General features: G+C 35.9%; 1 protein-coding gene across 2 annotated transcripts; it reads right to left on the minus strand.

Annotated features, from left to right (window-relative positions):
• Positions 1 to 256: 256 nt before the first annotated feature.
• On the minus strand, positions 257 to 16300 carry SLC25A40 (solute carrier family 25 member 40). Of its 2 annotated transcripts, XR_013773570.1 has the most exons (12): positions 16253 to 16300; positions 15509 to 15627; positions 13424 to 13483; positions 12149 to 12255; positions 10338 to 10405; positions 8634 to 8758; positions 7260 to 7433; positions 3891 to 4000; positions 3560 to 3641; positions 2430 to 2510; positions 630 to 860; positions 257 to 509 (listed from the first exon to the last, which is right to left on the minus strand). XR_013773570.1 is itself a non-coding variant. In XM_079300054.1 (11 exons), the coding sequence occupies exons 2-11, from the start codon at positions 15600 to 15602 to the stop codon at positions 745 to 747; spliced, it is 1017 nt and encodes a 338-aa protein (XP_079156180.1). In that variant the 5' UTR covers positions 15603 to 15627; positions 16253 to 16300; the 3' UTR covers positions 257 to 744. The 2 variants fall into 2 exon arrangements, 1 of the variants encoding a protein (XP_079156180.1); XM_079300054.1 differs by having other exon boundaries at positions 257 to 860.
• Between the last annotated feature and the right edge of the window lie 24 nt (positions 16301 to 16324).

Raw genomic sequence — 16324 nt, forward strand, 5'->3', positions numbered from 1 at the left:
CCTGCAGAGCACCCGTACAGGCCTTTGGCTTCAATGGGTATGCTTTCATTTCTTTGAGTATTACCTTAGACAAATAACCCCTGCTGCCTCAGCAGTGTATGCACCATGCAGTCTCAGGGTCTAATGAGCATAAGTATTTTTCCAGTTTGACAGAATTTTTCATTTAAAATAAACCTGAGAAGCTTTTGTAATAGGTGGTTACACAAAACAGAGCTGCAAATAACAAAAATAACAAATATGTATAGAATGAAGCACATAACAAGCAGCAAGAATAAATATTTATTGAATTCACTCTGTATCAACCTCTTTACTGAGAAACAAATATATCTTACAATTGAAAACCCAAAACATTTTTAAACATAATTTTAAAACCAACTCAAATGTTTATTCATGACTGAAAATTTAACACAGTAGAAGTCATTATTCTTCATTGCTATGTCCAGTCTCAATCTTTCTTCTCTTCCTCCATTTTTCTTCTGTTCTTCCTTCCTTTCTTTTTTTATCTCCAGCTGCAAGAGAAGTTATAAAATCTTCAATGATTGTTTAAGGGTGATGTGTCTTTCTTAGTCTTAATAAAGAGAGTGAATTAATCCTTTGTGAAAGTTAAAAATGAAACTTTATTTAGTTACCAAATGTAATGGTAGAAATTCACTGGGATTTCTAAAAAACATCCATCTTCCCAGATTTAAATTTGGCAGAACTTCTATCATATGCTTTGACTTCATACAATTGGACAAAGAAGAATTAAGGATGTCGATTCTTTTTTTCATTTAGATGAGAAAAGAAAGACTTTCCATATTCATATGTGCTGATCATTATGGCACAAGCAGGAGCAACTTTAAACAGCCGTGGAGTAATACCTGCCCAAAAGAGAAAGGGAAGTATTCACTATTATTTGTTTTCAGACCCAAGTGCTGCAGTACAGTGTGCTGATCACAATATATCAATACCATAGTATATCAGTTTAGAGCTGGGATCCCACCTGCTCACATGCCTCAAAATACTGAATGTACTGGCTGTAGTATTACCAGTGTAATAAAATTATGCCTTCACCTCTGCCTTCTTGGGTGGTCTGCCTGCCTCCAGTCCATTGTGCCTCTGCCCCTTCTGACTCCATGCAACTGGAGCACCTGGATGTGCAGGGCTCCTGTGCTCCAACACACAAGAGGTGGCTTCTACTAGAATGAAGCATCCTGGTCACATGTACAAGTGACAGAATTTAAGTGTTAAATGTCTCCCATTACAGCCAACTGTGATCTTGCCAGTGTAGGTTAGAAAGTGATTCAGTTTAGAGAAAGGGAAATAAGGCTGAATTCCCTTGTGTGCACACAGCCAGCCCTCTACTTCCCCTGGAAAGGCAAAGACGTCTGCAGAGAGCCAGCACAGATGACACATGACCTATGGAGAACTTGTGTTGCTTTGGAACAGCAGCAGGGAGCCAGGCAGACCAACCCTTGTCATCTCAGCTACATGTGGCCAACTGAACTGAACTGGTGGCTGATCAAGAGTATCTCTAAATTCTGCTACCCCTGTGTCAAGCCTTAAGTGTTTTAATCTATTAACTGAATTCAATATCAATAATATTGACGCTTTGTGGTGTTTTACATTCTGTTAGCATCAGTGCTCTGAAATATGCAAATCCTGTTACCCAGTTATGCTATCACTGTACAGCAAGTAAAGCAGTTTAATCTCTTTCAGCAAACACTAGTCCTGCAAGGCTTTACCAGCTGTGCAGCCATTCACATGAGGGCCCCCATGAGTTAGTGCAGTGTGGTAAGTAGTAGAAGTCTGGTAAGTATCCTGGATTTGGAATGTCTCTTGCAGATGGTCATTTTAGTATGAACTACAATAGGAGTTTACCTCAATATAATTTTAATCTCAGTATCTTGTCATTCCTGCCTCAGGCTGCCAGAGTCATGCAGGAGAGGGCCAATGTTTTCCCTTGTCTTCCTCTGATCACCAACATACCTATAGAAGCTTTCCTTGTTGTCCTTGACATCCCTGGCCAGATCCTAACTTGATCCATGTCTGCTTGGACCATTTCTCTGTGACAGGTTACCTGTCCTTACTTCCACCCTCTGCTGGCTTCCTTATTGTGTCTGAGTTTTGTCCAGGAGCTCATTTTTCCTCCATACAGGCCTCCTGGAGTTATCACCTGATTTCTTTTTGCTGGGATACATTGTTCTCAGCCTGGACAGGGTGGTTCTTGAATATTAACCAGCTTTCTTGGGCCTCTCTTCCCTCCAGGACTTTATCCCATGGTACTCTAGAAGATCCCAGGAGAGTCTGCATGTCTGTTGCTTTATATATGCAAACTATTGCATAACTGACAGTGTTCACAGAAATGGAAATATATAATTTATGCATGTTAACATCTACAAATAAGAACTATCTAGTCTGATTTTTTTCAGAGATAGGAAAAAATTTACCAGCAAATAATCCAGTAATCCCATTTCTAGCGACAATATTCCTCATAACTGCCCAGGTTGATTTACGGTCCCTCTGTGGAGCTCAATATAGTACAAGACAACAGTGAATTAGGCAATCCATACAATGCCACAGAATATTTTTAGAAATCAGAGACAGTCACAGATGTAATTGTTAGGTTTAACTCTTGTTTTTGTTAATTTTATCCATCTTATTTATGCAGCATGTTAAATTAATACAGTATGCAAATATACAAGTCAAAACAGCAGGACATGGAAAAGACCAGTAGTAACACCTAGAGTAAGATAAATGAACAACTACTATAGTCTTTGCTGGATTGCTGATACAGTTGAAAAAAGCACAAACAGTTTCACAAAAAATATCCTAAGCAATGGGGGGAAAAAGGTATTATATACTACTTCAATTTGTATAAAGCAGAGCAGTGCTCTACTGCCAAGAGCAAAACAAACTTTCTCTTTCATCCTTTAAAGATGTTGGGACATTCATTAATATGCCCTCAAAAACATTTTTTTTTTGAAATCACGTGAAAAGAAAGTAAAAAACATACAACCTGAGCACAATATTTTCTCTTTCTAGTCTAATACTTATTGCAAGAATGTTGTTATGTAGGACCAAGTGGTAGTGAATGTTACTTTGAAAACTTGTTTCAATAGATCACTTTTCATCTGAATGTCTACTATGAAGTTAATTTTTTGCCTATTTAAATATAATTTATTTCAATCATAGAATAGTTTGGGTCCAAAAGAACCTTTACTCATCATCTAGTCCAACCTCCCTGCAAGAAGGAGGGATGTCTCAAATTTGCAATTGGTCAGCCTAAATGTAATAGCTTTGGATTCCTTTCAATTTTATACCATCTTATTAAGACAAATTGCACTGAACTTACACCTTTCCTTCTTCCATGCCATTAATGAAACAGGTATTCTCCTAGGAGACAAAAATATCTTATCTAGATACTACAATTGGGGGAAGAAATAATGCCTCAGTGATAAAATGTTTACATATACTTTAGAAGTGGCCAATTTTAAAATTCCTACCAAAAGTCATTCCCAAACACTACGTTTTATTTTTTGAAACAATAGAGGGGTTTTTATTTTCACCAGGAACTTACTTTTTAAGGTCTCACTCTCCCAAAGTTGAGTCTGCCTATATGTTTTCACTACATCAAATGGCTGAGTTATGACAGCTGCAATCTATCAGGAAATCAGTTTTAATGTTAGTGCATGAAAAATTAAAATTTAACTCTAAATTTTTAAATTAAAGTGTACAAAATTTAAAACTAGGTTTGATATTCCAAGCACATGGTATTTTTAAGTCCTGTATGTCAGAACATACAGTACATGTACATTTCTGAGAGATTCATCTAAAATAATACCTTTTAAAAAATAGTTTATTAGTGCTAATAATAAAAAATAGTACTAGAAATGAAATTACATACTTACAGAGCTAGATGCTGCTCCTGAAGTAAAAGAAACAAAAAATGTAGGTTCATTTGCACCAACTTCCTTGCACATCATCTTCTTGAAACGTTCATAATTATACCAATACATTGCTATGATTACAAAAAAAAACCAAACTTGCATTACAACAGATTTGTCTATCAAGTACAAAAATTCTTATATCAAGTCCAAGTAAGAATTCTACTGTGGCAAAAGAAGCAAACAGAAACATGAGCTGAAAAGCATAAGAAGTGTCCTATGTGATAACCCATGGACAGACTGCTATGTTCCCCTTGTTCTCCATATCCCAAATTTCTTCATATGATACATATTAGCCTAATCATTTAGTCATTCTCTAACCCAAGCACTGTAAGACTCATGTTCAATTTAACATCAATCAAAATGTGGGCTTCTAACTACTTGCTATGTTTTCAGGCATATTTCATGTTTCATAGATCTCATTAACTCTATAAATACAAATTTCATACAAAAGGAAATGTTGCTCAGGACTGTCTCACACTGTTTTTGATTCTTGATTTTTTTTAATTCTGAGAGAACAAACAAATATGATTTTGCTCCCTGGAATTACTAATAGGGGAATGCCTCTGTGGGGACTGTCAAAGGAAAGTCTAGAAAACAACTTTAAGGAATAACATCTGTTTCTGTGACCATCTGCTGAACTAAACTGCACTTTTTCTGCTTTCTAACCAAAACTTCAAATTAACTACTGGGCTGAATTAGAGAGTAATTCCTCATAGCAGTAGGTCAACTAAATACTGCAAATGACAGCTCTGTATCTTGAAAGGTAACTATACCTCATTCAGCACTAAGTTATGGAGGTTGTGCCAGCAAAAAATTTCATAGCATTTTCTTGCTATGAAGACTACTTGCACACATGCCTGGCCTCCACCATTTTGCAAAAGTAAAAATAGGCAGTATGTCAGAAGGCATTCTGAGGTTTTGAGGATAACCTAGTATTGAAATGTACAAAACCCTAATTAAATATAAATTATCTAAATCCAAAATTTTCATAAGCAGCTATAGGACCCATCTCTCTCAATACCATTTACATTTATATTGTCTGATACTGCTTAAAGGACTCAAATATAATTATTATTATTATTATTATTATTATACCTATTTTCTGTGTTTATAAACATTCTTGAGTTTTGTTCAGTCTAGCTAGCATCTCAAGGAACATGCTTGAAATACATAATGAACACTTGGGCTAGGAATAGAGTGGAATTCTAATTATCCTGTGCTTCTTGAGTCATTCTGTGCTGTTTGACTGCTTTCAATAGGACCTGCTTTCTCAACTCAGTGTTACACTGCTTTTTAACTCTTGAGATAGCTGACTTGAACTCCCTGCAGCAAAGGTGCAAACTGAGAACACCAGAGATTCAGCTGCTGTTGGGGCATCATTCAAACTGAAGAGCTCAGACTGAAGGTACAAAGGGAGCACATAATATCAGATAGAGAACAGTTATAAGGAAAAAATTATCAGGAAACACAGTCAGAAAAGGTATTAAGCAATATTAAACACTCTTAGCTTTACATTAGCAGAATTTTGTGGCACTGGGCTTTTTTAAAAATACATTTTCCTTTATTCATGCTTCTACTTGCCTGCTCACTATTGGTTGAGTAGTTCTCAACATGCAGCTACTGCCTCATAGGTTAACTTGTGTCTCTACCATCATGCCCAGAAAGTACTGGGCACAGATGAGTGAGTGCCCACTGGCTGTCCAGGGAATGCCAGTGCAGTGTGGAAAGTGACTAAAAATCAACAAGCCTGGTTTGGATCAGTGGAGGAACAGCAGGCATGGATACAAGAATCTGAAAATGGCTGAGAAGAATGCACACCACCTTAGTGCCCTCTTCCTGTGCACTTCCTCACAGTGCTCTGATCTTCCCACTCTGTTAAAAGCAGCAGGGGCAAGGAAGTTCACTAGCTCCAGCCACACTGCTACAGACAAAAATCAATAAAAGAACAAGAGCTTCTACTCGAAGTCAGACAGCAGGAATAAGATGAAAAATTTTAGAGTTCCCTTACAAATCTTAGAGGACAGCCTAAGAGAAAACTGCATTTGGCAGAGAAGAAAAATAAGTAAATTAAAATAAATATTGAATAGGAAACACTTCAGACAAAAGATTCAGATGAATTCTGGCAGTTGTTTAAAGCTTTAGTGAAACCATGTTTTCATAGGTTCAGAAGCCTTCCCTATCAGACAAGACTAAATTAAGTTCCATCAAGGAACTGGATCTTTAGGTGGGAAATACATTCCTATCACATTTTTCAAACACCTTCCAGTAGCTAAGTGAAAGAGAACAGAGCATTATAAATTATGAAAAGAAGACAGTGGTAATAACTTGGTTCATTTAACTCACTTAACTACCAACTGCAATTTTTAATTAAATATCCTCATCACACCCCACCTTCTGTCTCTGTTTGGTTCACAGCCAATTTCAAATTTACTCTGGATACACATATCCTGTAACAGCCCAAACCAGTGACTGGCCCACTAGATTGTTTGGAAAGCCAAATTAAATTAGATATAAGATCATCTTTAGAATGAAGTAAAACAGAGACAGCAGGTCAAATACTTCAAGGATTCTCTGACTCTAAAACCAGGTTTGAATAAGAATCTTTCCAAAAATAGGTTTGAAGAATTTTTCTGGGCCAACATAAAGTGTTTAAAGATGTTATTCCTGGTACTACCCCAAAGACAGAAACTGCTTCAACAACAAGTGATGTCTGATGATCCAAAAGTGCTCTGACAAAAACAGGCCTTAAAGGGACAGGGGCTTTCTGGTCCTTTAGCAGTCTCCCCTGTAACATCTGTCCCAGTTATCTTAAGGAATAACCCTAGGACTAGTTATGCTTTGAACCAGACTTTTCTTCTTCTAGCTTTTAGCTTTTGAGTCTTGGTAAAGAGTTTATTGGAGCAGTTATACAAACAAATTAATCTTGATAAAAAAAAAAAAAATCTTGAAGACACTACTGTGACACTCTCTGTAGCTGTTTCCAAAATTATGTAACAGAACACTTATATACAGCATGTTTATCAGAAAATAGCCACTTTTTCTATCACAGAGAAAATTTCCAACAGAAACTCTTCAAAAGCAGTCATTGTGTAAGCTGAAGATGAGAAGAAAGAGACTAAGTACAGAAAAAGGGAACGTAACAATGAATCCTATCTGTTATCCACAAACAAAAGGGGAGGGGAAAAATCACATCTTCAGAGAATTTAGAAATAAAAACACTCAAAAGAGAAAAAGTACATCTCAGTCATTCCTAAAGCCAACCATTAAAATTACCTAAAAGCACAGAAAAATAATCTAAAAACATAAATCTGCATAGAAAGTAAACCTTACCTGAGAAAGGTACATCTCTCAGAATAGTAGAAGTCCAGCCCCCCCAGAGGGAGACCCACCCATCTACAGCCAATCTGGTGCTGATGCACAGGTAGAGCTCCTTGTAGGACCACCTGCGATACTGCATTTGAGTTTTGATCAGCTCCAGGGGACTCACCACAGTAGCAGAACCGACTGCAAAGGAAACATGGCCTTTTTAGAAAAATCAGTATTTAACAGTACAATCCCCTAAAAATGCAAGTTATGTCTCACCTTACTTTATATATTTGATTCTTTTCAACTCTCTCATTTTCCTTCAACTAATTCCCAAAATAAGTTTCCTTTCCAGTCTATTCACACTACTTACATTTCCAGTTTAGGGGTTCTTTTTTCAATGCTAGTAACATGCCGAGAATCCTCATTTTCAGATTTAACACATAAATAGGCTGAAAATTTCAAATATTTACACTACATTTACATTATTTTCATTAGTTGCCATTTTAAACTGTAATTTGAAGAAAGTGATCTTGATGTTAAAGGCTTTTTTTTGTGTTAAGGACAGAATTGTGGTAATAGATTTAAGCTTTTATTGATTTCTAAGCATCTTTGCCACTTGTATTTTGAACTATCAAGAGCAGGCAATCTGTATCTGATACAGAAACTCCTGCATCTTGCACAATGGTCAGTGAGTCATCATTAACAAGCTACCATCACACATCTAACAGACATTAAAAATTTTCCTAAATCCAAGAATTTTTTTCTGTTTCCAGAATAATGTCTTACACAAGAATTTAAAATCTGGAACAGCCTAATAAGAACAATGTGCTACACCACCACAAAATAGCAATTCTTTTTCCACTAGTCTGCCAGTGCCCCCATGGTTGTCACAGGTAGAACATGGAACTGCATTATCATACTCTTCTAAGAAAGCCCTAAAATATATTATCTGAGTTAATTCTACAAAAATAGATGAGGAAAAGGATAAAAAATTAAGAAAATATACAAATTTAATCCACATCAGGCAGCAGTAAAACCAGTACAAGTTGAATTTTCATGTTTGTTATAATTACCTATGTACTTTCCATTATTGCAAATAGTGATGTTTATTATTAGATTGATGAGAACAGACTTAAATTAAACTGTCCTTGGTAGAAATCTAGATATATAAAATTATGAACAAATTTCAAATGCAGTGAAAGTTTCAGCAAAACTAAATTTTTTTATACCAGGTTAGAGGGTTTTGCTGCCCAAGAAATACTGGGAAATGAAAATATTCATTCCTAGCCCTCATTTAAACCCACAGCATATTTACTTTAAATAAAAGTAAAGAAAAGGGCCTCAGGAAAACTGCATACAGGTATTATGTTCCAGTTTTCTCTTTACATCTTTACTTACATCTGCTTAAGGAACCTGCAATTACTGGAATGTGCTCATCATGATTTCCTGGTCTATTTTTCAAAGCTTCTGACAGCTGGTCATAACAGGTAAAATATATTGCTGTGGTAGGAATTGCCATTATTCTAAAATATAAAAGAGGAAATTTAAATAAATACAAGAAAAGTGGGAGAATAAAGTCAACGGTCTTGTATGGATATTTTACTTATATTATAAAAAAGGTTAAATCTCCAGCTGTGTGGAACGTATCAATTAATAAAATACAAGATGAATCCCATATCTTTGATTCACTGCTTCTAATTTAGAGTTTCAAACCCACACATTTCCCAGGTTTTCATTTTCACTTAGGGAAAAACATAAGTAAAATGATGGTAGATTATCTCAGTCAAAATCTATTCCATGCCAGCTCCAGAACTGTTTTGATAAAGAATGGGAAGTGAAAGATCTGAAAATTAAGAAACCAAACAAAATATTACAGAATTACTGCTACCCTTAAATTTTATGTGTGTAACAATTGGATAATATGATCTTGATCCACAGCCATTTATACTCACTACTAGAAAGACAGTGTAGTATGCATAGATATAGGCTTTTTCCACACCAGCATAGTACAGACTATAGTAACAACAGGTAGATTCAATAATCAATCAGTGTAGGGGGTAAAGCACCACATCTTACTATAAAATGGCAATTATACTTCTGTGTTATGTCTGTGCTAATACAGCATGTGCCACCATTACCAAAAAACACCAAGGACCAATGACACTTGGAAAACCAACATGGCTTAGTTTAGATCTTCTCTCCTACTTGTGTGACTTACTCTAGTAAAGAAGTTAGTTCTCTGCTGGAGAACAGAACATGTGCTTTATAAAAAAAATGTACTGACTGGAAGAATTCAGTCAAGTCCTAAGGTTTATATTTCGAAATTGCTACAAACTGGAGGGTAAACAAGGCTGAGCTCCACCATGTTTTGCTTTTTTTCTGCCTATACACTGAGCACTGTCTGCAAATCAAAAGTGTAGCAGTGCTTCCCACTGGTCACTTCCCACTTTGCACCTTATAAGATACAAATTTAATATACATCTCAGATTTGAAAACTTGATTGGTTTATGAAGGAGAACATAATTCCAGAGGTCTTAATTTCTATCTGTTCCAGGTTAATATGAATAAAAAGATAAATCAGTTTGGGGCTGTTAAGCCTAAAGGAGGAGATCTGATTGCAATGTTTAAATATGTAAATTGTTCTTGTAGAGAGAAAATGAATTATCTGTTCATCCAGACAGAATAAAAAGCTCTTTGAAATAAAGAAGATTATTACAAAAATTAAGTGAGGGTAATGAGGTGCAACACCAGAGTTTTGACAAACAGCTGTGCTGCTGATAGCAAGTCATTAAGTAACAAGATACAACAATAAGAATGTGTCAAAGACTGGCCCTTTCCAGTGACCAAGTTCTATCCTGTGATTCGATGATGCTATCAAAGGAATGGTAATAGTAGAGGAAAAAAAATTTTAAAAAGCAGAATGAGAAGACTATAAATCTATTAATCCTGCTTAACTACTGAGAATATATCAGGAAATTTAAAAATATGCAGAAAATATACTGTCAATAGATACTTATGATAGAACTGATTAGTCTGTAACTTCAGCATTGACCAAATTTTTTAAAGCATAATAATTTGTCACAGCATACCCATTCAACTTACAGTGTTGGTGGAAGCCCACTCCACAGTGACTTAATTCCCTCTATTCGAATAATTTTCACAAACGCATCCTAAAAATATAACCAGGCAAAGAGCAATAATAAGATGCAAACTTTTGTAGTTAGTAATATATTTTAGCTGGAAGAACTCAAAACTAATGTCTTGAAAAGTATGTTTCTAAAATGGCTTACCATTGTAAGATCCCAATTTTGTAACTGTTTACACAAGCTATCACACTTAATCATGCAAACAGCTCCACTGAGCTGAACAGAATAATTTATGAGACTGAATTTAAGAATTTCCTTCTATCTTTAAAAAGCCAAAATACTAAGTGTTTATCAGTGACTGACAGCCCTGTGAGTAACTATTTTCAGAACTAATATGTCATTACTTGTGGAAACTTCACTGAAGAATCCACTAAAATATTTTTTCAATATGTAGCAGAGTTTCTAGGCATGAAATAGCAACAAATTGTCAAAGATTGCTTCCTCTAACAACATGACCCCATACATGCAATGTATATATATTATACCATATACAAGCTTGCAATTATTATTACAGCTGTCCTATATATTCCCAGGAGACTGACAGCAGAGGAACACTAAACCTTGAAGATCATTTAACTGAAATCACAAGCAAAACAACAACCTCTGTGATGTCAGGATACCTCATTTTCTTAAAACATCTGGGGACAGAGGTTGAGATTCAATGGATCAGAATATGCCTAAATGCCTAACACAACACATTATAACAGGACCTCAAAAGACAGTCTGCCAGACACAGAAAGGACTTGGAGGAAGAAAAAAGCAAATAGCTTTAGAGGAGACAGCCTTGATGGACTAAAATCCTGAGAGGTAAAAAGCTGAATGGGAAAAACAAAGAAATTGTTTATTACAAGAAACCTGACTAGTTTTGAAAGGAAGACAAGAATCCCTAGATCTAGAGATCCTAACATGGTTTAACAAAAAACCCCCCACTTTTATACTACCTAGTTAATATGTTTATAACCCAGCTTCAACAAGTTTACAAAACAGGAGGGTATAAATAAAAGATAGGACTCATTTAAAAAAAAAAAAAAAAAGATTATAAAGCTATATGATAGTCATTCTTCTTTAAGAAACACCTTGTTGTGGCAAAAACAGGCATAAATTAATGTCAAATAGAAAACTAAGTAACTTTTTAAAATTCCACTTATAAAGTTATTATTTTTTAAAAAAAGAAACCCTGTAAAACTGCTGAAGACACCTTTTGCATTACTATCCCATTCTCAAGATTTTAATTCTGAAAAATCCTTGACCATATGTTTAATTTTATGGCAGAGTCAAAAAAATTTAGACTAATGAACCAGCATGACAGTATCTGCCAGCAAGTCCGTTTCAAGTTTCTGGGAAAATGCTAATCCTACAAGTCTCAATGGAGAGAGAACTTGACACATGAACTTAACTTTAAACACTATCTGCACCATTAGCTCAGCTCAGGAGCATATTGGGAGATGTGTGGGCACAAGGGTCATAAGCAGGTAAGAGGAAATTATTAACTGCAATCAGCAACTACTGCCAATACAGGTGAAGTGGGGGAAAAAATCATAAAGCCAGTAACCTGTAAGGACAGCTGTGCAGCTGCCTCCTTGTTCATCTTAAGAAAGGAATATGTATTTTATTGCTGACAGTAGAAGGTATCATCAATCAGCAGTGTAACCACATGAAGATCCTCTCAAATGATAACAGGTTCCAGTAGAACCCGGAAAAACTCTGAAAACTTCAGAGTATGCTACTTAAACATGCAGTTTTATATACATTTAAAATTATTCTTACCAATGTCCCTTTGAAATGCCCAGGTTTTTTATGCCAGGCTTTGCTGTCCCCATTTTCACTAACATATACATGATCCACAAGGCCACTGGAGCATACAAAACACTTTCCTAATAAAATGGTGTATAAGAATATAATTAATGCTTGTAAGATTGTTTTTACACAGCAGCAATTTCAAATTGGATATGATGGCAACACAGATTTATCTCTGGTTAGACACAGAGGGGCAAAATAATTTTGGTAAGTCAGTAATGACAAATTAGGTCAAAGGAAAGAAAGTACAAATGTACCACTCAGACTGCCTAATTAAATGGACCTGCCTTCATAAGGCTCCAAGAGACATGTTCAGATTATGCTACCATCTGCTGAAAGGTAAAACGAACACAAGACCTGAATGTCACTGTTGTATGTAACTCTGAACATCTTTCAGACTTTAAAATCTTTTATCAAGTAGCCACAGCATCCACTTCAAGTGGAGGGATTATATCTTATCTGTACTATTATTATTATTATACCTTATCTTGAATTTATACTGGATCATCCCTTCCATTTGTTTTTCATTTTTTCTGCATCATGTACTTTCAACCTGTTTGATAACATATTACTGCCATTACAAAAACATACTTTAAGCTTCACATTTGCAGATTTCTGAAGATTTTAGAACTTACTCAAAATCATGATAGAAGGCACAAGTATTTTTCCTAATTTAATTTGCAAATGTGACTGCAAATACTCACCTCCACATTCAACATGCAAAACCAGTCATCTTCTTTCCTTTTAAATCTCATTTAGTAAGTATAAGTAATTAGTAGAAACCATTAGCACATCTTTGAGAGCACAATATCTTCATTTATTTAGAACCCAAGTGGCAAGTGACTTGTTAAGACTTCACCATTTCAAAAATCTCTGGATTCTGGAGGAGATGAACTTTGATATAACATTCTGACCACATAAGCCCTCTGATGAAATATTTATTAACAGCCAATTTAGTAACAGCTTTTTATTGATTGACTCAACTCAGTATTAGTTGTACCTTCTGCCACAAAGAAAATATTAAGATAGAAAAAAAAAGCCTGTTTTAAATGGTATAGATGTATGGGATTTTTTTTCTTCTGTGTTTAGTATATAGTGGTGTGTTGCTTTTCCATCCCCAAAGTTATACTGGAGGAAAAAAATCAAACATTCTGCACCTCAGCACAGCATTATGACAACCATCAGCTAAATGCAAGAGCAAACAGCAAACTCTGTCCCCCATTATACTACACATTTGTTGTTTACCTTTATGGAATTGATTGCTTTGGGCTTGCAGTCGAGTTTTGATAACATCTAAAGGAGTTACTAAAATGAAACAGAAGTAATTTAGAAACACCCTGGATACCCTGAAAATGTAGAAGTTTACAGATTCCTTATCATTAACTTCTACAACTTTTTTTTATTTTGTTTCCAGAGGGGGGAAAAACCCCGAACTAACAGCCCTTTCAATGTTATCAGGCAGAGAAAAAAGGGATGTTAGCAGATAGAGACAATGCTATCAGAGACAAAGAACTACACACCCTATATGGTTTACAGCACATCAAATCTATCTTTTCTAATTTACTAACAGTTGCATAGACATGAAGCATTTAGAGATATACAAAGCTCATTCAAAAACCACTGTGTCATGTTGTCTGATTGCTAGAACTTCTTACATTATGTTCTGCTGTTAACCTCTTTTAACTAGCGTACCATCATGCAAAATCAAATTTTGGCCTCCAGCATATAAAGGAACACAGCATTCTCCATGTGTTTGTTCTTTTTCAATAAACTGACCATAATACAACTTAAAAAAAAAAAAAAAAAAAAAGTTAAATTCATTATGCACTTTTTTGCTGCATGTAGCAAATACATAAAACGTTGGGGTTCTTGAAAAGTAAGTGAAGGTTTAGTGAACATTTCACTGCTTCCACTGCAGCCCTTACAACTTAGCACAGGCTGAGACATGCTGAACACTGCAGTGGCTGGGCAGCTGGACAACCTTCCTCTGATCATATCAGCTGAGGGCTTGATTCAGTTGCCTGCATATAAGCAGCTGGTCCCATCTGAGTCTCCAAAGAGTCCAAAATACCTACAGACAGAAATTACATAGGACCTACAACCTTACTTACCAAGCATCAGCTGAAGTCAAAAACTAGTCTGTGTCTCACTGAGACACTCCTGTGCTGAGGCAATGCAGTCACACCTCAGCTCTCTGGTGCTTCCTCTCAGTTGACTAACAGGCTGAATATTTGGCTCACACAACAGTATCTAAATGTGACTCGTGCAGTTCAACTAAATAACGTGAAATTTGCCATGTAGTAGCATTTCAGCCACTCACACTATTCTAGCTTGTCTCAGGCTGGCAATTCAGGCAGGAGCCAGTCTCCTGTACCTCTCTTGAGCACCAATACCTTACCCTGTACTAGAATTGTGGATATGTACATACAATTGAAATCCATCTTGGGAATTCCACAGGTCTGATGTACAGGACAAACAACAGTGAAGCAGAACAAAAAGACTATGAATTGAACAGGTTCCTGAATTGAACAGGCAAGATCCTATTCTGCAAACATTTTGTGGGGGGAAATCGTGCTTAGAAAATTGCACATTTCCCTGCAGCTTAATCCACATTAAAAGCAAAGCCACAGCTAAAGGCTATCTTAAAACAAAACATATTAGAGGCACAAAGTATGGGCTATGAGTTTGTAAAATTCCAAGAGACACTAAGTGTTGAATGTAACCAACCAATGCCTCCTTAGGTATGCATGGGGAAGGAGGTCCTGAGTGACATGACTGAATGTGAGGCAGAAGACGAATTCCACCTGCTATCCAGAAGTTTAATAGAGTAATAAAAATGTATCCTTAAAAGCAATGTTTAAGGAAAAAAAAAAATCAAACCAAATCCAACAATAAAAGTATTTGACAGGGTAAGACATCAGAGAAGAATTGTTATTACTATGCCTCACTGGGACCAGCCTTGCAGGATTTGTGTGTTGTACTGTAAAGCAGACTTTTATATATTTTCGAAGCTGCAGGAAATATGGAAATTAATTTTTACTAATAATTTTGTTTCCTCTCAACAGAAAGCAGTAAATAGAAACCAAATAGAAAAAACCCCAGAAATTCAAAGGTAGCAAATATTACTCTTATTTTCAGAAATAGTTAGATATTATCAGGGGCACAAAATATTTCAATTACCCATGCTAACAAAAAAGCGAGAACTATCAAAAAATATCTTTGTTGAACATATTAGCAGAAACATACATAAGCAAACATCACGCTAAGTGAAACTTAAGGGTAATCACTTTGTAAGATTCTCTCTGTGGCCAGCTTCATAGTTTGCCTTACCAAATAATGATGTAATTATAGCTCCACAACAAGAGGCTATTGCTTGCTGAAAGATGGTTAGTTTTTGTACATTGATATCACTCATTTCAGCCATGGCTTTATCCCCAAAGAAGAAAAACCTGTTAAGGAACAGAAAAACATTGTGTAAGACTATGCTCAAAATTTGCAGAAAAAGGGATAAATATTTTCAATTTTCATTACTACGCTATGTAGAACCAGCAGTGTTCCTCTTCTACTCATATAAAAGCATCTCAGTAATTTTTGAGTTTTTAAGTAATTGAGCCATGTTTTGCAAGTAAGATTTCTAAAGACAATAAATCTTCAAAATCCTTCTTACATTAATTACATTTGTATGTTCTTGCAAACCACATTGAATGTTTAACACGTATTACCTTTAACTGCAACTAAGTGTTTATGAACATGCAAATAATCCTTACAAAGATAAGGACAGAAGAAGACAATAAAAATACTTCAGAAAATTAAATCCCCAAACGGAGGTGTCTCTTTCAAAATGCAGTGCAGCAAAGTTTTAAATGCGGCCCTAACTTTATTAGAGACATTAATCTAAGCTTTTCATTGGCTCTACAAGAAAGTTTTGCTATTTTCACTACGCTTCAAGTCGGATAAAAATGATGGTTGCACAAAGCAGCCCTGGCCTCTCAGGGGCTAACGGGGGGTGGGGATATTGTCTATTTCTCATGTCTTTAACTCAGAAGGAGACGCTGCCCACAGCAGCGTACATACCCGTTTATCAGCAACGCCCGCCTGCGCCCGCCGGGGACAAAGGTCCCCACGGCTGAGCACGGCCCGGGCTGT

This window comes from Erithacus rubecula, assembly GCF_903797595.1.
Source record: "Erithacus rubecula genome assembly, chromosome: 3".
In the NCBI taxonomy this organism is placed as follows: domain Eukaryota; kingdom Metazoa; phylum Chordata; class Aves; order Passeriformes; family Muscicapidae; genus Erithacus; species Erithacus rubecula.